The sequence below is a fragment of the Peromyscus eremicus genome, chromosome 4 (assembly GCF_949786415.1).
Source record: "Peromyscus eremicus chromosome 4, PerEre_H2_v1, whole genome shotgun sequence".
In the NCBI taxonomy this organism is placed as follows: domain Eukaryota; kingdom Metazoa; phylum Chordata; class Mammalia; order Rodentia; family Cricetidae; genus Peromyscus; species Peromyscus eremicus.
Window position 1 is genome coordinate 15,797,026 of NC_081419.1, and position 21,110 is coordinate 15,818,135.

General features: G+C 52.6%; 1 protein-coding gene across 2 annotated transcripts; it reads right to left on the minus strand.

Annotated features, from left to right (window-relative positions):
• Positions 1-360: 360 nt before the first annotated feature.
• Snapc4 (small nuclear RNA activating complex polypeptide 4) lies at positions 361-20,088 on the minus strand. Of its 2 annotated transcripts, none has more exons than XM_059260334.1 (23): positions 20,002-20,088; positions 18,052-18,194; positions 17,571-17,617; positions 15,784-15,951; positions 15,507-15,632; positions 14,959-15,037; positions 14,387-14,468; positions 13,339-13,443; positions 13,191-13,263; positions 12,673-12,837; positions 11,697-11,844; positions 11,343-11,449; positions 11,098-11,192; positions 9,500-9,594; positions 8,368-8,447; positions 7,589-8,068; positions 6,569-6,899; positions 6,156-6,226; positions 5,802-5,909; positions 4,855-4,882; positions 3,074-4,515; positions 2,081-2,202; positions 361-1,467 (listed from the first exon to the last, which is right to left on the minus strand). In XM_059260334.1, the coding sequence occupies exons 2-22, from the start codon at positions 18,179-18,181 to the stop codon at positions 2,089-2,091; spliced, it is 4,074 nt and encodes a 1,357-aa protein (XP_059116317.1). In that variant the 5' UTR covers positions 18,182-18,194; positions 20,002-20,088; the 3' UTR covers positions 361-1,467; positions 2,081-2,088. The 2 variants fall into 2 exon arrangements, with proteins under 2 accessions (XP_059116317.1, XP_059116318.1); XM_059260335.1 differs by having other exon boundaries at positions 18,052-18,190; positions 20,002-20,077.
• Between the last annotated feature and the right edge of the window lie 1,022 nt (positions 20,089-21,110).

Sequence of the window (21,110 nt, forward strand, 5' to 3'; positions counted from 1 at the left end):
GCTAGTCCAGGCACCAGGACAAGGCTTGGTCAAAATCCACAGGCTACAGGCAGCTAGAGTCCTCTATGGACTGTGTGCCACAGCCTCTACTTCAGGGTGGCCCTTCAAGAGTCAGCCTGAGATGGGCGTGGGGACCTGCCAGCCCTGCCCAGCCAGTGTAGCTGTTTGACAGGTGCCACTGCCTGGCCTGCTGGACTGAGTTAAGGCAGAAGCTCCAGTGCTGTTGTGGGAAGGGTGGGAAGCTTATATAGAGCAGAGGCCCAACTGTCCCTTCCTTTGCGGCCTTCTGCCTTTCTGCTGGCTCCTGTGGGGACAGTGGCCCTGAACTTCCAGAAGCAGGCAATAAGGAGTCCTCTTTGGAAGCCACGCTGCTAGGGACTGTGCTTTGCCTGGGTTTCCAGGATGGCAGAGAGGGGTTCACGGCTTTCCAGTCACCCTAGGGAAACCAGCACCAGGCCTTCACAGCTGTCTCCAAATAGTAGAAACAGATCATGGTGTCTTCTTAAAGTGCTAATAAAAATGCCAAGCTCTTGGTCATAAGCCCGAGGTGAAGATCAACAGCACAAAGATACCTGAAAACCCCCAAGTGCTCCAAAATGAAGAAATCTAATGTGGAGGTTCGAGGGAGCCACTAAAAAGACTGGCCCCTGGATGCATGATGTGCCCGATCAGTAGGCAGCCACGCTGGTTTGTGCATGATGAGCCATCGCTGGGTCGAAGGGTTATCCCCTGTTGACAGCTGGACAAGCACCAGGACCAGGCTGGTCACAACTGCCCTTTTACTTTGCATTGGAAATTTCCCACAACAGAGGATGAAACACATGTAAGAACCAAATCCTGGAGAGCCAAGGGGCCTGGGACTCGAGAGTCTGGGATCACAACAGTGACTAAGGAAAGGGAGAGGGAAGACCCAGCTGGGTCCTGGCTCCATGCCAAAGACATGCCTACTACCATCACGAGGGGGAGCTGCTGTAGTGATGGATGCTGGTTCTAGGGACCCTGTCTAGGGAGGTACAGGCCAACTGACACATTTTCATGAAAGGCGATGAAGAGCTGTTTCTCCACTCTCCCTGCTCTCTGGTGAAGTACTGGGTCCAGGGGCTGCTTGGGCAGCCGAGGGTGTGGGAGGCTCTTGGGACTGGCAGGCAAACACATCCCAGATGCTGGTGGGTACCCAGCACTAGATGACAAAACCACAAAGGGCTATGGAGTGCTTTTAAAGAAAAAAAATAGACATTTACTTTATTCCTTCAAATACGTGGATTTCATTTGGTCACAGTTGAGCCTGTGACCACAGGGCCACTGCTATCAGAGTCACTGTGGCTTGCTGCAGACAGGTTAGTTTGCAGGCCTGCAGCTTCCTGGCCTCCGCTTCCTCTCGCAGAAGGCTGTGGGCTTCTGGTCAGGCCTGGGCTCTGCCTCTTGCCTGGTGTAAGAGTGGGTTTCTGGAGCCCTTGAGTCCTTGTCCTGAAACACAGGGATACTCTTGATAGTGTTCTTACCCCAGCAGGCCCCAGGCACCGAGACAGACCCCACAGATGGCATGCCGAAGTGTAGGGACTAAGCTGGCACTATGAGAGCAGGTGGTATAACTTAGGGTGGCTTTATGAGCCAACTAGAACATCCTGGATACCTACCGCTCACAGCTCCATCGCCTTCCTTGCTTACCTTGACCTGGACCCAGGGACTCAGCCATGAAAGTAAGGGACAGTCTGGTTTGTGGTCAGAGACCATGGACAGGTAACTGCTGATGGGCTGCGTGTGGTGAACACCTGAGACTTACATTGAGTTGACAGTGCCACCTCAGAAAAGCAGTCAGAGAGGGGATAGAACTCAGGCAGAGGGAGAAGTGCCAAGGCCTAGAGGCACACTGGGCAACATGGGGCTTCAGGTAGGGAATGACGGAGGACAAGGGGCATTACGTGTTCCAAAAGCACCTCTAGAAGCCTTGCCCTGTCCACCTAAGTCCAGCCTTCAGACTTGCTATCCCTGCCTCAGCTCAGCTGTTCCCAGAGCAGGCAGAGGAAGCCCATATTCTAAACTCTTCCTGGTTGCAGGCTGGCAGTCTCCAGTGACTCACCTTTCTGCTCACAGCAGCTTCCGTTTCCGGGGATGCCGAGCATGCCGAGTCCTGAGCACATCAAGGTCATCAGAAGCATCCAGGTGGGAGGGGGCAGAATCCTCCCCAGGACCTGGAACTCTCTGAAACAATAAAAAGTCAGGCCAGGGAAGACAAGAGTGACCCTGGCCAGACTAGGCAGGGGATGGGGAAGGGAGGACTCTCAGGACAGTCCCTACTACCAACCAAGCCCTAACATCTGGCAGTTGCTTCCCCAGGACAGGGATGTGGGAGCAGCCCGTGCTAGCTTTCTACAGTCTGCCCCTTGGGCGGGGTCTCCAACCATTAGGCAATTCCATGGTATCTCCTGCTCTGAGGTGCGGGCCAATGGAGACAGAGACAAGAACATATCCTAGAGATGCCCAGGTCACCCTGGAACTAGGGTAGCACCAGCAGGGACGTAGTGACAGCTGTGTGAAGGCTCCACATTTCTAACCCTCGCAGGGGAAGAGGCCTGCTAGGGCTCCCTGGGACTAGCCAGGGAGGGCAGGGAATTGAGTCCTCACATTTCGTCCCTAGGTTCCCATGGGAACCAGACTGTCTTCCCAGGCCAGCTCTCTGTGAGCAAGAGACACCTGGGAGAAACTACCCACAAGAACACGAACAAGGGCAATCCCCCCCCCACACACACACACTGTACCCACAGCCCACTCCAGGGGCATGTGTCAGGCCTGCCTCTCTACCTTGAGTCTGGGTGTGTGCTTTATGTGTGGGGTGGGGCTACATCATAGTAGAAGGCTGCCTCCCTCTTCTACTACAGCCAGTCCAGGAGAGGCAACTTCTGCTAAGAAGCCCTTTCAAACCGGGCAGACTGGACAGGCTTCCTCCTCCTTCCGAAACCCACAGAATGCTTCCTTGCACAACTTCCACCTGCCCAGCTCACCACTCCCAGCAAGCCAGACACACAGGCAGGCAAGGCACTGCAGAACCCTTCGCCTGTCACAGCATCCTTACCTGTACCGGGTCTGTGGCTGCTGGGCTTGCTTGTGTGCTGCAGGCCAGGCAGTCCAACTGCCTGGCCCTGTCCTTGAGTTCCAGGTCACCAAGGTCTTCACTGTCACTTTCAGAACCAACAGCCATGGCTGGTGACAGGGTAGTAGGGACACCGTCGGGTGGCAGAGTGGCCAGGAGCGCAGGAAGAGAGAAGACAGCTAGGAAACGTGTCTTTAGGAGGAGGTAGGCTGGGTTGTCCCGGAATTGCTTCTGTACCAGTTCCAAGGAAGTTTGTAGGGCTCCAGCCTTGGGCTCAGATTGGGACCCAGCTGCCTGGCTGGCGACCAGAGAGGAAGCCTTCTCTTCCAAGTCCTTTTTATGGAAGAGGAGGCTGGACAATGTTCTCAAGCTGCACAGTGAAGGGGGCTGATAGGGGATCCTGCTCCCCAGTGGGGGCACACAAGCACCTCGGCACCCCTTCAGCCACGGCAGTATGGCTGCCTCACTCTCCTGGGAAAGCAGACTTAGGTCCAAGGCCTTCTTTTTGGGCCCAGATGTGGGTGGTACTTCCTGGCCCTGAGGACCTTTGGGCTCTGTGTCTGCACTGGCTGGAAGCTGTCCCAGGCAAGCAGGAGTCGTGGCAGGGGAAGGTGGCTGTTTTGCCGGTGACCCTATGGTCTCAGGGGTCGTCACTGACTGGGGGAGGCCCGCCACAGCTGGCACTGGGACAGAGAGCGGCTTCTGATTTGTGAGCACCCAGTTGACAGGAAGGCTGGCCTTGGCTGCCAGGGGCTGCCCACTTGCCTGTGGGCCAAGAACTGGTGGTAGACTGAGGGGCTGCCCAGGCAGCTGACTGGGGCTGGGGGCTGCTGGGAGGGGCAGGACCTTGGGCAGGTCCTGCTTCTGGGATGTGGCAGAGGCCTGAGACTGTCCTAGAGTACTCAGAGGGCAGCCTGCGGGGACCTGCCTGGGAGCTAGGGCCAGGCTCCTAAAAGCAGCAGGGGCCACAATCTGGGTCCCTTTGTGGGAGGGGCTTAGGGGAATGGTTTGCAGGGTAGAGGGCTGCTTGTCTGTGGCTGAGATCCCAGCCACCTGCCAGGAGCCAGGAGAATTTGAACTGACCATCACTGGGGCCGCAGGGACAGAGAGTTCTACACTGGATGTTGCAGGGCCTGCCACTGGGGAACCCTGGGGGGCCGGCAGCCCAGGGGGCTGGAGGATCACAGGGGAAGAGATGAGCAACTGGCTGTTGATGGCAGCGAGGGCCTGAGTGGCCTTTTTGGCACGGGACTCACGGAGCCGCTTCTCACGAAGGAGCTCAGATACAGTCTTGGGCTTTGGCCGGAAGCCATGTGGGGCTGTTACAGGAACTTGGAGGGAGGTAGCCTCAGTCCCGCAGGATCCCAGCCGTGGACGCCCTTTGTGGCTGTCTCTCTTTGCAGTTTGCTGACCCGGCATGCAGCCTAGAGGAAGAGACAACTAGCTTGAGGAGAACTCCAGGCTCTGCGCCCAGGAACACCAGCAAGCCCATGTGCACTCTGTTCACAGGGAGGGCAACAGATAGATGCCAGGGACAGCCCAGTCTCCATCTAACAAGCTGTGAGAGATTGGCTCCTCAACATCTAGCATCCTCAACACCAAGACTGCTGGGCTCTCCCCTCATGACATGACAAGGTGCCCCGAGCCCCCAGTGGCTGCCTGAAGTTGAAAGCCTGAGCAGTTCCAGGCCTATTCTCAGGGCCACTGTGGCTCAAATGCATGGCATTTCCCACCAAAAGAGAGAAAGATGTGGCAGATGGTACCTGTGCTGTTCTCGGCACTGGAGGATGCCTGTGAAGAGAGGACAGTCAGCCTGGAGAATCTTTGCTGGATCCCATTAGTTCTTCCCTCTCACCCACAACTCTGGGGCCTTCCCCCCTGCACTGAGCTCAGGGGTCCTGGGGAAGGGTAACAGCTTCTGCTGTAGGCTTTCAGTACAGTTCCACTAAAGGCTGCCTGGCCGGAGCTTGTGAAGTCATCATTGGACAGTGTGGGGCTCGTGGGGCTCATGGGCCATGGGCACCAGAGTTCCACTTGGGTTCGGTCTCCCCACGTGACAGGGCTCCAAGGTAAAGCCTTCCCCACTCTAAACTCATGAGTTTGGTTTCTAGAACAGATGGTATTAGTGACTCGCAGAGACCAGGCCTTGCAGCTGGCAAGCCTACCCATAGCCTACCCACAGCCTACCATGCACCTGCCTCAGACTTAATCAGGCTTCCCGTGGGGCGGCTCACACAGATGCCTCCCTGGAGAAGGTATGGTTAGGGCTGTTCTGAGGGAAAGCCAACTTTTCCATGGAAATGTCTGGGAATTGTCCCTCTGAGGAAGGGTCGAGACACTGAACCTAGGCCACTATGGGGCAGGGGATGGGCAGTACTTTTTGGTTTTTCGAGACAGGGTTTCTCTGTGTAGTTTTGGTGCCTGTCCTGGATCTCGCTCTGTAGACCAGGCTGACCTTGAATTCACAGAGCTCCACCTACCTCTGCCTCCGAGTGCTGGGATTAGAGGCGTGTGCCACCACCACCTGGCTCTCACTCCTTTTTTTGAGGCAAGGTCTCATTATGTAGCCCCGGCTGGCCTGAAACTCACTATGTAGACCAGGTTGACTTTGAACTCACAGAGATCCACCTGTTACTACCTTCCGAGTGCTGGGATTAAAGGAGTATGCCACCATACCCAGTGTGACCTTCTTGTTCCTGGTGTCTGTTACCTGTAGATGTGGTTGGGGGTTCTGGGTGCCAGGCTCGAGCAGTGCAGGTGCCTGGGTCTTCCTCTCTCGAATTACCTCCATGCAGCCCGCAGTATCAATCTGCAGTAGCTGAGAGACCCGAGAATGAGAACCTCCCCGCTCCACCCCACACTGGGCCAGGCCCAGTGATGGTCAAGGAGATGTAAAGCAGCCCTGACCATGGCTGTTCCAGGAGTAGACCCAAACTCCTAAAGCCTCTGACTGCCCAGGAAGGTCACAACATTTCTACAGCCTGCAGCCTGGACTTGGGCTCCATGCACACCTGCCTCTTCACCAGCAGAGGACAGAGCAGACAGTACCCCGCTGGGGGCTTACCTGAATAAGCAATGTGAACACTGGAGTGCTGGTCAGGTGAGCACGCTCTAACTGCATCCTGATGCTGTCAGCTAGAGGACAAGGGCAAAGCAAAGTGGCTCCAGTTTGAAGCTCCCAAGACAGTCTAGGGCAGAGCAGCCTCAGCGCTCCACAATGCCTCCAAGAGCAGAAGTTAGGGCCCCCTAAGCCTCTCACCACCACCCCAAATCCAGCTGGACCTTGTTTCACAAGGGCAGGGAGGAAAGGGTGGCCCAACTGTTCTTCTTCAAACCCTTCAGGGTTAGTCACTTCTGTCCTTTGTGGATCTGCCTCTCCAAAGGACCCCACCAGGCCACTGCCCTGTGGTTAGCACTTAACTGCTTGCTCCCACCCCAGCTCTGGAAAGCTCCCCAAAGAGCCCTGGGTAGTAGTACCTTGAGTTTGCACCACTGCAGGTCTCCTAGGAGCTTGTGTGCAGGACAGGTTGATGTCACCCACCCAGGGGATCACCGCCAGCAGAAGCCTGTGTTTAAGAAGCCTGCGGTGCAGAGCCTGTCTCTTGCGTCTCTGCTCATTCTGGAAAGTTCCATGCCACAGCCGCCGCCGCAGATGGGGTCCAGCCACACTGTCCCCAGGGTCGGACTCTGAGCATGAATTAGGCAGGGGTGGCTGCTTCGGTCTTTGCTTCACTAGTGTGTGGCTCTGGGTGGCTGGGCGGGTCCTGACCAACTGCAGCATTCTCTTTAGGGGTACTCTGAGCACATGCTGTATATCAAAAGAGGTTCTGTAAGATTGGCTGCAGCAGGACCTGGTGCGGGTGTGACACCTCCCTGTAAGACCGCGTGGCATACATCATGAATACTACTTGCTAGTTGGGAAAGTACTCTGTGGTAAGGTAAGTATGTGCTCTTCAGGTAGGGCCTGGCTTAGCTCTCTCTCTAAGAGATGCTCTGGTCCGCATGGCAGGCAGTACCCTGGCTGAGGTGACTGCACCATCCCTCCAGCACACCTCTGGGCACAGCAGCCTATGCAGCCCCACAGGCTGCTCCAGCCACGGCCAGAGCTGCATCTGGCCCAGGTCCCTAACTCTGAGGACAGAGGGGGAGAAAGGTAGATGCGTACGGCCAGCCAAGTTGGAAAGACACTGCACAAGGACACCTGTGGACTCACAGCAGTTGGAGGTGGGGAACTGCCCACTCAGATGTGCCCTGAAGCAAATGTCCTTACCGCCTTTAGAGCAAATGACTTGGGGACAATGGAGGCTGCATTGTGAAGGGCACTGCTACTGCACAACTCTGAAATCATCCCTAAGCAACACATTCTAGTGAACAAGAGGACATGGCTATGGCCAGGTCAGAAACCAAACTGTCCAGAGTGCCAGCGTCAGTGACCACTAAGAGCACAGAGCACCTACTCCTCCCCTTTCTCACATTCTAGGGTGCACTGGGGCTCACCTTGCCGGCTGGGTCCTCCATGCTTGCTAGGTGAGTGTCTGGTAAGTGTAGGAACTGAGCCCTTCTTGGAAAAGCTCTGTGAGTCTCACAGGGCATCGGCACCTGGCTCATCTCAGGAGTGGAGACAGTGGTAGAATCTTCCTTGTGCTGACTTTGAGTGGCATCAAGAGTGCAGGAGACAGCACGGTGTGCTGGGTAGCACCCTGACCCTTCTCTCTGTGACTGGCTGGTGACTGGCCTGGTAGGAACCCACAGGTCAATGTCTGGCACTCTGTACGGTTGAGGAACCAGTGCTCTGCCGTTCTCCAGAGACTGTTCCAGCTCCATATCTGAGTCTTCGCTGCTGCTGCTGCTGCTGCTGCTGCTGCTGCTGCTGCTGCCGCCATAGCCCTCACTGCTGCTGTCACTGCTGCTGCTAGAGCTCCACTGGCGACTATGATGGGGCCTCCGCAACCTCCTCTTCTGGAGACGCTGCTTCTTCTGAGGGGAGGAAAGGGCTGCTTCAGGTCTCAGCTACCCAGGCGTACTGGTGACAGGCAAGTAGGCTAGCCTTAAAGAGGTCCCAGGCACGAACACCTCCAGGGGCAGAGCACACTGCTGCTGAGGTATGGTCTCCCTCTGCCCTTGGCCTCCTGAAAAGGACACGTAAGGGCCAGAACCTGTTTGCTCCCCTCCACACCACTACTACATCTCATCCAGCCCAAGCACTCCCACAGGTTAGGGGCCTTCCACCTGAGCTTGAGCAAAGCATATCCACAGAAAGCAAACCAATGTCTCACCCTGGCCAGTATTTTCCACTTGCTCAGACACTGGGAGCCTGACCTATGGGGCAGTTCAGAAGCTATTCTTGCCCAGTGACCTGCAAAAAAAAAAAAGAAACCAGACTCCAGCCTCTAGGATCGAGGCTAAGTCATCAGGATGCTCTTCCCTCATGTGCTTGGCCAGAGGCAGTTATCACCAAGGCCAGAGCACCTGTGTTTGGCAGCATCTGTACTTCAGGGCTGACCCACCCCTTGAGGAAGTTCTGGCACACACAGGTAGGGAGGGGAAGTCATTCCAGGCCCTGGTGCATCTGCTGTACTAAGGCTCTTAAAGAGACAATGTCAATGCTTTGTTCCTAGTGCTGCAGAAGGACACCTGTAGGTTGTACTTATGGGGAAGTGTGACAACAAGTGACAAAATCCTTTGTATTTTGCATGTCCTAGAACCATAGTTAGCTTTTTTTCTGAGGCAGAATCACTAGTTATTAGCAAGATTTAACTATAAACACTCACTCCTGCCCTGTAGCAAAAACTTGGGAAATACTGCAAACGTCAGTCACAAAAGATTTGACTGAACATCTCAGAGGCTCCTCTGCACAGAACACCAAGGCAGCCAATGAAGCCAAGGAAGCAGGACCAGAAGCCTCCCAAAGGGTAGCACAGCTGTGACAATGTTAGGTGATACACTGCAGGTGTATGTATGTGTGCATGAACATGGAGGCCAGGGGTGAATCTTGGGTAGTGCTCCTCAATGCTCTCCACCTTGTGTTTTATAGGTATTTGTGTATGCTGTGTGTGTGTGTGCTTGCACATGCCTTCTGAGTGGCAGGATTAAAGGCATGTGCCACTTCGTCTGGCTTCCTAATTTCCTATAGTGAATAGCTACTTATTTGTAATGGAGAGCATGGAGCTGGGCTTGGAGGCATGCCTGCCTAGCCAGAGTAAGGTCCTGGGTCCCACCGCCAGCACCAGCACTAAAACAAAAGAGCATTTGGAACCAGGGAGACGCACTGCCACTTGTCAAGACTGAGAATGAGGCAGAAGCTGACGTCAGGACAGCAGCCCGAGACCCGAAAAGATGCGGGTCTCCAGAGGGGCTGTAGGAATTCCCAGTCCGCCCAGAGGCAGCAGCCCAGAAAGGACAACTCACCAACACCGTATTTTTCTATTAACTGGATCAGCTGTTGTTCTTCTTTCGCATTCCACCGTCCCTTCTTCAAGCTGAAATGTAATCTTCTGATGTAGCTGAAAATGGTGAGCAGAGGAACGGTAAGACCCCACCCACCACTGCTCTTCTGCCTTCTCCAATCATTTCTTAGAATGACACCACCAGCAAAAAAAATAAATAAAAATCAAGACAAGCAAGACTTCATCAAACATTAAAAGAAAAATTTATGTTTTAAGGCAGTGGTTTTCAACCTTCCTAATGCTGTGACCTTTTAATACAGTTCTTCATGGTGTAGTGACTCCCAACCATAAAATTATTTTTTGTTGCTACTTCGTAACTACAATTTTGCTACTGTTATGAATTGTAATGTAAATATCTGTGTTTTCCAATGGTCTTGGTGACCCCTGTGAAAGGATTATTTAACCCCCAAACGGGTCACGACCCACAGGTTGAAAACCACTGCTTTGAGGACTCTGGTTAAAAAAGGAGAGACAAGCCATAGACTGGCATATCCATGCAAATCCTGCCACTGATAGGGACTTACATCTGGAACACATAACGAACCCTTGCAAGCCAGTAATACAAAGACAAGTAATTTAAACCCGGCAAGGCAGACGTTTCTCCAAAGAGATGTACACATGTAAGAAGCCAGTAGGCACAGGCAAAGCAGCTCAGCAGTCAGCCACAAGGGCTGCTGTGCGATGCCACTGTGAGAGACTACTTCACGAGCACGTGGAAGGGTCCAGTCACAAGCAGAGACAGTGACAACAGGAGCAGACGCTGCGGTGAATGTAGAAAGCCTGAACCCTCACATGCTGCTTGTGGGAGCACAAAATAATAGAGACACTTTACATAAAGTCTGGCAGCTCCCAGAAAGCCAAACACAAGAGTCACTGACCCAGGGACATTCCTGAAATAAACATGTCTTGATAAACACTGGCCAAATGGTCAAAATGTTCAAGGCTCATGCACCTTTTATCCAAATGTATGGAAACACAGCATCTATCAGAATGCCCTTCCTTGCAAACACCAGGACTCCAAATTTGTACCCCACATGTTCTTGTTGACAATGAATAATGTTCTATGAACCTTCTTGTCCAGTACAAGAGTTCCTGTTTGGGACACTTGAGTTTTGCATTCCTGAAATTAGGGACTCTGAGCATCTTTCCATGGGCCTTTTGGCTACTTGGCTATCTCTGGAGACAAGTCTGTTGCCTGCTGCTTGTTTGAATGGGATTCTGTGGGGTTGCTAAGTACAGATTGTGGGTAATTTACATTAACAAGGTAAAGTGAAATATGTTTGAACAAACACTGGAAGAAACTAGGGAGAAAAGGAGAGAGCCCTAGCAGTCTGATGGGGACCTTCTCACGGGCAATGGGGGAGGAAATCTGCAAGAGTTGCCACTAGCATTTGACTCCTTGTAGACAACAGAAACATGAAAGTCCTGCTTCCAACAGTGCCAACCCCAGTCCACAAAGCTCCTGTGGATACATCGATCGCTCTTGGGCCTCGTCACCCAGCCTGCCTACAGAAGTGTGACTCAAGCAAGTCGCTCCTTCAGCCAGTGCGGGCAACTCACCGGTCTCTGCACTGGGCATCGCTCCTACCTGGCACCTCTTCCCGGATTTTAAACCAGTCCTGCGCCCCATACTTGGCAACAGCTTGAAGCAATTTCTGCAGGAAAGAAGCGAACAGACAATGTCTCCATTGGATAGCCATACCCTCCCAACTCTGAGGTCTCTCAGCTTAAGAATGGCATATGACTGTACTGTGGACAGCCAGGTAAACTTCCTGGGTACAGTTTTCTCTGAGTGCCAGACTTACAGCATCTTCCTCTGGGGCCCAGGATCCCCTTTTCAGGCTAGGGTCCAAGCTCTTGGTCCAACGGTAGATCAGTTGCATGGAATCTCTTCCTTCCATGAAGTAGACAACTGGGGACAGAGAAGACTGGGACTCATCCATCTTATGCAGGCAATATGCAGGGACAGAGGGGCCTCCCAGAAGCTACGGAGTGAAGTTACTCTGGTCACCAGGACCTTCACTCCCCCTCCCGCCTCTCCCTAGTAGAGCTGTGCACTCTTCTACAAGTCTCTGCTTCCAAGCACCTAGGACCTCAGGCCACTAGGACTTGGAGCAGCTCAAGGGACTGGAAGATGCCTTTTGGGGTGGTGGGCTTACTCTTGCGGTATGGAATATGGCTCCCAACACGCATCTCCTGGACCAGCTGGGTGAGCATGTGGTCTTCCTCTTCTGTCCACTCCTTGCGTTTCAGGGCTTTGTTGTACTGCTGAAATTTCTGCAGGCACTGGAAGGCGCTGCGGCTTGTCTTCCCAAGGCCAAACAGAAACAAATGGGCATCACTAGGCTTCACGCTGCACATGCAGAGATACCCAGAACATCCCTCCAAGGGCTTCCAGGAGACAGGTGGGCCTGAACCACAGACAGCACTCTGTACAACAGAGCTCTCCTCTTCCAGGCTCTTGTGATAGTTTGCTAGACCATGGTAGGGACCCAGAATAAGAGCAGCTTGGAGAGGGTTCTATGGCTTATAAAAGAAAACCTGGCCATAGACAACTATGTTGCCAAGGGAGCCTGAAGCAGGAGAAGTGCCATGAGTTTGAGGTCAGCCTGGGCTACATTGTGAGCTTCAGGTCAGCCTGGACTACAGAGTGAGACCCTATCTTAAAAACAAACAAGAAAAATCCTCATGACAGCTAACTCAGATGTCCAAACGACACTGCTAGTTCCTGGAGGGGTGGAAGGAGATGCTGTGGGATGCCTCTCATAGGAAGCTCTCTAGCTCTCAAGCTCTAAGGCAGGCTATTCAGAGCCTTTGATAGGCAGGGATGAGGGACACACCTCAGGAAGGAGCACCTGGCAGATAAGCCACAGCCACATGACACGGCTGCTGTACCAGCCCCATCCCCCATACCCCCCATGGAAAGGCTTTTCCAGTAGACTGAGCCAGTTCTCCAGTCATGGTACTTATGGGGCTGGATGTGGTGGGCCCAGCTATGGTTTGCATCTAGGCCTTTGCCGACAAATAAAAAGCAAAGGAATGCAGTAAGTGGTCACATTTTCACCAGACAAGAGGGAATTTAAAGTTAAGCCCATGTCCTCCCTACTTCCCAGGTCCCCAGGTCCCGGTCCTTACCCCTAGCTCCTCTGCAATCAAATGCCACTCCAAGTGGCCATGTGTGGCAGCAATGGCTTTCAGCCGCTCTACCTCCTCTGTGCTCCACTCTTGTTTGTTGATGCTTGGGTGCTCTGAACTCTGCCAGAACTTCTGGATCTCCTCTGCACTGCGGCCTCCTTCAAACTGCACCATGAGAACAAAGCTTTAGAGGGGTTGCTGATGCCAAGATTATCGAAGACATGGCCCCTGGCTGGGCTGTCACTGTCTGCCAGCCAGTGGCTTCTAGGGCCATTAAGCAAGTGAACTCGTTTGTGTAGCCAAAAGGCACTGAAGACTGTTCATCTCAGGAAGGGCACACCTTGTCAGTCGGGGAGGGTCCCATGAGGTCCTTTGCCACTTCCGATAGGGCTAGGCTTACTTGACTGGAGAGTTTATAGGGGTTAAGGCACAAGGGAAGCTTTACCACCTAGTTCCCACCCATGCTTGGCTTAGACGCACTACTGCAGCTGTGGGCCAGGTCTGCCTGCCTGACTTACATTGATGTTGGAAATCTTTTCCCAGTCGTGGTTGTCCAGCCGGTTCCCCAGCAAAACTTCCTCTGGGAGCTGGCTGAAGGAAAGGACAAGGAGCTGGTATCATGCAAGGCTTGCAGCTGTTCCCTGGACCCAGAAGGCCCCAGCTTACTTGATGTCCTGAATCTCCTTCTCTGCTTCCTTAATCTGCTTCTCCAGGGCTTGCCTCTCCAACTCGGTGGAGACTCGGCTCTGTTTCTCGCGTAAGTACTCAAGCCTGCGAGGTAGGCAGAGTGGAGGAGTGCTGGATGAGATGGACTGTGCAAGCCGAGGCCCTGTTCTCTGAACTGCTCTTGTCACGTCTCACAGCTCAACGTTAGAAAACCTGCACAGGAACATGCTTTCTCTCTTGCCTTGGTCCCTGACCACAAAGGAAGCCCTGGCACCACCTCTGCAGCACCCCTACCACCAGGATAGCACCATCCAGGGCAGGAGTTGCAGACTCTTTGCAGAGGCAGATGGTAGCTGCTTGCGTCTCAGAGCCTGGACCCTCTGCCAAATCTTGGCTTCCAGGACACAGACACCCCGGCGAGCCTGACTTAGTTCTGCAGCCACTGCTACATCAAATAGCAAATGGAACTGGTTGGGAGGGAAGAGCTGGCTCTCTCACCATCAGTACTGAGCACACAAGTCCAGAGGTGACCTACCGGTACCTGGTGTCCAACTCTAAGAGACACCTCTGCCTAGTTACTCTATCCTTAACACTGTCAGCATCGTGAGGCCACTTGGCCCCTTTTAGACTACACAGGCCCAGAAGGTGTGGCTCTTCAGGCACAGTGACAGCCTGCCCCCAGGACATCTGTTTCTAGCAACTTTATCAAAACAACAATGCCCTTCATTGTGTACTCACATCGGGCACTACATGATGCCCTTTGGTCATGTGATATGTACCCATCAACAAACTCATAAAGCTGCTTTTACTGACAGGCCCAGAAACCCAGAGAAGAGAATCTGAGAAACTGCCCACATTGTGTAGCTAAACATGGACGCGCCTTCTGACCTTCTTCAGAGCAGCATAAAGGACAGACATTGACCTCACAGTGCTGAAGGGCAGCAGGGGAATGAAAAGACAAGAGCATGCCGTGATGAACCTCACCAGCCCCACAGCCGCCTGGCGTTCAAGTGTGGGGAAGGCTATGATGACCTAGTTCCAGACTTACTTCAGCAACTTGGGCTGAAGTAGGCGTTGCAGGCGATCACTCACTACAGACTTCCTGAGCAAGGCTTTCTCCCAGTGCTTCCCTGAGGAGGAAGAAATAGTGATGTGATGTCATGAGGCCTTGCCTACTCCACAGACACACATGTCACACACATGTGAGCCCCCTCTACAACCCTAGCCCACCCCCTCCTTCCTGCTCCAGAAAGGCAGTGGCTACATTTCTAGATGCCAGTAGGGTGGCCAACCAGAACACCTTCCAGCCCATGATTCCACCCTCTACCCAAAGCCTAGCTCAGAGTATTCTTTCAGGGCTAGGTGTTCTGAGAATAGCTAGAGTTGGGAAGGGCTGTGTGTGTGGCCCAGCCTGTACCCAACACCGCACTGGAAAGGCAAAGGGTCAAGTGGCCAGTCCCAGTGATCAAGGACTGAAGGAACCTGTGAGGCCATTGGAGGGACAGGCCTGACAATTACTGCATATGCCTAGGAGAGGCCAGGTTGTAGGGAAGCTGTGGGGATGCCCGCTGTGGTTCCCACGGTTGGTGGATGCCCGCCCAAAAGCCTGTTGGCCCTTACACTTGGTCACCAAGAGCTGTTCAAAGGCCTTGACTCCCTGGGCAGTCTTCTCTCGTGTGTCCTCATTGGCAGGAGGTCCCTGTCAGAGCGCACAGCGTCAGTACAGCGTCAGTACAGCACCAACCACACTCACCCTCCAGGGCCCCCACGGGGACTCAGAGTCTTCCCTTCAGCCTCCTGATGTGCTGTCTACATGCAGGGCCAGGCCCAAGACATGTTACTGCTGAGTGAAAAACTCTGGGCATGACCCGCCAGCATAAGAAGTGGCCAGAGACTCCATGATGCTTACAGACACGTAAGTCCACCAGCAGTTTCAGATCTATACTACTGACTTGCTAAATGCTGTAATTCTATTTCACCCTAGAGGGCAATGTCAGTGGGAGCCCTTGACTTTCATCAAAGGATGAGGCATTTTTAAGGATGGTAGAAAATATTAACCTAAAAGACCCAAGGGAACTCACAAGCACTCACAATAGGCTGTGGAGAAGACAGCCCCTTCCTCCCAAGACACTCAACCAGCTGCTGATAGAGGAGTCTTTACTACCTACCACTCCAGTGACCTTGTCCTTGAAGTATGGCTTCATGAAGTGGCCTATGTACATGTATGAAGGCAGGCTTTTGCCATCCTTCACCTTGGGGCATTTGGTCCCAGCCAGATCAAACAGGATCTCCTCCTGGAACAAAAGCAAGGCCATGAGTGAGCCAAGAAAAGGAAGCAGTCAGGAGGTGGGTGAACAGATCCACTCTGAGCCCTGTCCTGGGAACTTGATCCTGTGGGACACTGAGGGTCAGGAGAGCTTATACAGGCCTTGAGTAGGCTCTTACCTGCTGCTCCTGATTCTGGGCCAGCAGCTGGCTAACCTCTGCTAGCTTCTCCTGGATCACCTCCTGGTAGACCATATTTAGCTGCAGACAAGTCTCGGGGTCTTCAGGAAGAGCTTTGTCCTTGGGGTCCTCCTCCTCATTGCTGGCCTCACTCCACCTTTCCTCTTCCTGGTTAAGAGCCAGAAATGGCAAATGAAGAGAGGGCAACCCCCTTGTTGCCACGCTCAAGCCCAAACCCACAAGGGACCCTGAAGTATCCCTAGTATAAGCCCACTGAATGTGGAACCAGGAGCTGACCCTACTTAGGGAAGGGAGGAGTTATACTTGGAAACAGAGCCCATCATCCTCAAGCCGGAGTGTGTGCATCTTTTCAAATCAACAACATGAGATGTGCTTGTGAAGCATGTGCTGGGTTGGGGGTCAGTGTACCACAGCAAGCAGCGTCCATGTTTGTATTTATTGTGAAAATAAGGCGTCCCGAAGTATCTGAAGCCTGAACTTCAGAAAGTTTGTTTTGCCCCCATCCCCAGCACCTCAAGTGTCAGATCTCAGCAAGGAAACTCCCTGAATAGCCATCATCGTCAAAACCTGGGAATGCCAAATGTCCAATTGCTGTGGGATGGTCTTTTGTACATGTGAATATATGTTGCTACCACTGGTTAATAAAGAAGCTGCTGAAGCCGGGCGGTGGTGGTGCACGCCTTTAATCCCAGCACTCGGGAGGCAGAGGCAGGCAGATCTCTGTGAGTTCGAGGCCAGCCTGGGCTACAGAGTGAGTTCCAGGACAGGCTCCAAAACTACAGAGAAACCTGTCTCGAAAAACAAACAAAACAAAAACAAACAAACAAAAAAAGAAGCTGCGGTGACCTATGGCAAGACAGGAGACAGCCAGGTGGGAAATCCAAGAGAGACAGGGAGAAGAAAGGCAGGGTCAGAGGAGCCACTGTGAGCCGCTGCCTGAGAAGCAAGATGTAATGGAACTCAGGTAAAGCCACAAGACATGTGGTGATATATAGATTAATAGAAATGGGTTAATTTAAGATGAGTGAGCTAGTTAGTAAGACGCCTGGGCCATAGACCAAACAGCTTGTAATTAATATTAAGCCTCTGAGTGATTATTTTATAAAAACGGCTGCTGCCCAGGCAGGACCACGAAACTTCAGTCTCTATCCAATGACTTCAGAGCTGTGTCAGTCTAGTGAGCAGACACATAGTCCTTAAACACTAAGGGACTCTATTCTTGTTCGCTTAGTAAGGAAATAAGCAAACTGTAAAAATTTCCCCAAACAAAATTCCTAAACCGATCAAAATATGATTAGCAACTCTGGTAGGAATAGATCTCTGCCAGGTGCTTTTCTAAGTCATCTACAGTGACCACTGTCTAGACCGGGAAACAGGCACAGCGGTTAAGCTGTGAAGCAGGGCCCAGACACATGATTTGCTGCCTCCCACATCTCATGTTTTTAGTGTGAGCTCAGGAAAAGCCAGCAGCTGTTACCAGCAGTAGTTACCAGCCTGTCAGAGTGGTTACTTCTGCCGATAACCTTAGTTTTGATAATTTGTGTTCAGGGGTACAGCTCAGTGGGAGGTGTGAGCCTAGGGTGAAGGAGCCCCTGGATTCCATCCCTAGCACCACAAAAAGTAACACTTTGGGATGCCTTATTTTCACAATAAATGGGTATCAGCTGTAGAAAAACCAAGAGGGGTGCAAACCAAGCCCTCTTGGGTCAGTTTGGAAGGGAGCAGCAAATGTAATCCAGCAGCCCAGCCTGGTAAGCAGCAATTACCAAGGTGGGGGCACCAGCCGTTTCCAAGTCCTCATCAGGCAGGAAATCTGTAAGAAACACAAGCACATTATGTTAGAGCGGGAGCATGGGTAGCAAAGCATACTGCGGATAGGGATGAGCTCTCATGACAGGGTCCCATTGGAGGGTTATCCACTAAGCTCAGGAAAGAAATGCTGAGTGTCTAGGCCATGCAGATTACGCAGGCAGACAGGCTGAACTCAAGGCCCTCCCCTCCCACCAGGGTGCCACTGTTGCCTAGAGGGTCCCAGGCCAGATGGCAGCAGAGGCAGGCAGGTATGCACATGCAGGCCTGGGAGCTAAAGCTGAGGGAATGGAAGGAACTTTCTTGCTGAGGTAAAAGCAGAGGACAGTTTGAGCAAGAAACAGAGTCTGGCCACAGAGCAGCCCACAGCCTAATACAGCTAAAGGGTACATCCAACCGCTCCAGCCATGCCATGCTAGCCCAGACACATGTGCACACCTGCTTCAGAGTCCGAACTGAGACTGGATTCAGAGACCTCCAAATGGACGCTGGAGGATCCAGGATACAAAATCCTTTCGAGCTCCTGGATCTCCTGTGTTATTTTCTCTCTCTCGGCGTCGATGTCCATGGCTTCAGCCTGCCTTCACAGTATTATGAACATGAGAAATTGTGTCTAGATCTCATCCTTCTTCAGACACACACTTGCTGGAGATGGCAAGAGTCTGTTCAAAAGCAGGCAATGGGCTACCCAGATAGAGACCCAGGCTCAAGATCAGCATGTGGGTATCCTGAGGTTAAGTTCCTTCAAGCTGACACTTTTACACCCAGGAACTCCTGTTCTTGACTCAACACCTGAAAATGACTCTGCCTTCCTTGAGGCTACCATCAACATAGGTAAAAACAGTCTACTTGTGTGGCCTCTGTCTGTGCCGTGTCCAACCAGAGGGAGCTGGTCACCAAAAGCAGAAAGCGCAGAGCAAAAGACTTTCAGCCCTTGTAATCTAAACCATGATCGCAGCTGCAGGTGGCCTTGCTCTACACAGTGCTGAATGGCTTTGCTTGCTCTGAGATTTCTCTTTTCAGAACAGCACACAGTGCTGCCTGACACAGAGCAAGTGTCTACTACAGCACGAAGGAGGCTTTCTCTTGGGAACACTAAGCAAAGTCTGAGAGTGAAGGAAATCGGGAAGAGAAGCATGAAAGACTATTATAGAAAACACACTCTCAGGTGGATGAGATGGCTCACCAGGTAAAGGTACTTGCCACCAAGCCACATACACATAAGCAAATAAACAAATATAATAAGACGCTGGGTGTGAAAGTTGAGCATAGTGGCCCACTCCTTTAATCCCAGCACTCAGGAGGCAAAGGCAGGTGGATCTCTGAGTTCCAGGCCAGCTTGGTCTACAGAGAGAGTTCCAGGAAAGCCAGGGATACACAGAGAAACATTGTCCGAAAAAAAACAACTAAACAAACAAAAAACCAGAGTGTGGTGGCACACACTTTTTATTTTTCTATTTCATTAAATTAATTAATTAATTAATTTTTGGTTTTTTGAGACAGGGTTTCTCTGTGTAACCCTGGCTGGCCTCGAACTCAAGAGATCCGCCTGCCTCTGTCTCTCGAGTTTTAGGATTAAAGGTGTGTGTCACCATTGCGAGGCTGCATGCACTTTTAATCCTAGCATTTGGGAGGACAGGCAGATTGGATCCCCGAATTTCAGGCCATTAGTGAAATCCTGTCTCAAACAAAAATCAAACACAAGTTCACACTCAGAGTCAGAAATGAAGAGAAAAACATCCTGCTCTTAGCTTGATTTCTTACTATTGAGGTGTTGACAGCACACCTTGCCTGACTGCATCAAAACAACGCAATCCCCTTCAGCGATGTCGCTCCTGAACAAGATGTCTTACTTCTAACGAACCTTGGTTAGGAGCAGCCAGGTCTGCAGACCTAGCAAGAACCACTCACTGCCACTGGGCCCCGGGCCACCAACGAAAAGGCAACGTGTGATCTAAGGCGGCAGAAATTCCATCCCCCACCCCCACCCCCACCGCGTTGCCCTCACATGTTCAAGTCCTAAGTTGGGAGCCTCAGGCCGCCTTCACTACATCAGAGGCATCTTTCTGCCTGTCCCATCTAAGGGCATATCCTGACTCCTGGCAAGGAAGTTGAGGGCCCATGCACCCTTCGTGGTTGGATTCGATGATTAGATTAGCCAGGCTTGATCCCTGGTGCTGCGGCGCATAACGGGGAAGAGCAGCGGCTCGAAGCACCGCACTGTGCAAAACTGCTGTGTCTCACTAGTCGCTGGACCTCGGCTGGGCTCGGCATTCGGGTTTTCCGCTCCGGCAGGGTCGTCGCCACGCCAGGCCTCGGTTTCCCCACGCTGCCTGCCCCGCTCCTCCCGGACACAACGCCTACTAGCTGCAGCCCGCCGGTCCTCACCTGCAAGGGCGCCCTACACACGCCACAGCCTGTTCCGTCTCCCAGGCGACCACACGCACATCTGCGGGCCACGGAACTCAGGAGGCTCGTACCGGAAGTCCCGCCCCAGGCCGAGGCGCAGAGCATGCTGGGACGGCTGCTGGGGTGGGGCCCTAAAGAGGAGCTCAGCTTCCTGCAAGTTCACTGGGAGCTGCCCGTTTCGTCCCTGGTGTCCTGGGTTCCGATGAATGATCAGTGAGTGTGTAGCTAAGTACTGTCCCACATTTGGCTACCCCAGAGTCCACAACCTGAGACCGCCTGAAATGGACATTCATTCATTCGGGAACATTCTGCCTGGTTTGTCTTAGAGGCCAACACATCAACAAGACTGGATAGGGAATTTGGGGGGCTCTTTCTAGTGTCTAATAATGTGTGTGAGTGGCAGGGGCAGGGCAATGGCTTGAGGCACAAGGCTGGTGAAAACCCGGCTCAGCGACTTGCCAGTTGTGGGACTTGGGAAAGGCCCCAGCCTTATGGTGAACTGAATAGAAGCCACCTGCCCACACTACTGAGAGTGAGGACAGAGCCGTTGTGAACCACAAAGAACTAGAGCCACAAAAGCGGAGAGTGGTGGTGCATCCTTTTAATCCAGCATTAAAGAGGCAGAGGCAGGCAGATCTCTGTGAGTTCAAGTCCAGCCTGGTCTACACAGCAAATTCCAGGACTATGTCGACCCTCTCTCAAACAAAACAGACTGTAGAGTCATGGCCAGTCTGGCCCAGAGTTGGGATTGATCCGAGTCTGGGGCATTGAAACAGACCTGTTGGTTCCTAGTATTTAATCTTCCGTGTACAGGACCTGTTTGTGTGGGGCAAGTCTGACAAATTTCACCATTGTACTGGTAACTTTTTTTTTTTTTTTTGAGAGAGAGAGGGTCTGTGTAGAACAGGCTGACCTAAAACTCAGAGATCCTTCTGCCTTTGCTCCATGGTGCTATGAATAAAGGCATGCATCAATCCCCATGCCCTGTGGTGCTTGTAAAATTTTAATCTATTAACACTTCGCACATAAGCCTGGAGAATAGTATAGAAGCAGATATGCAGCTCCCATCTCACAGTAGTGGGGGCAGG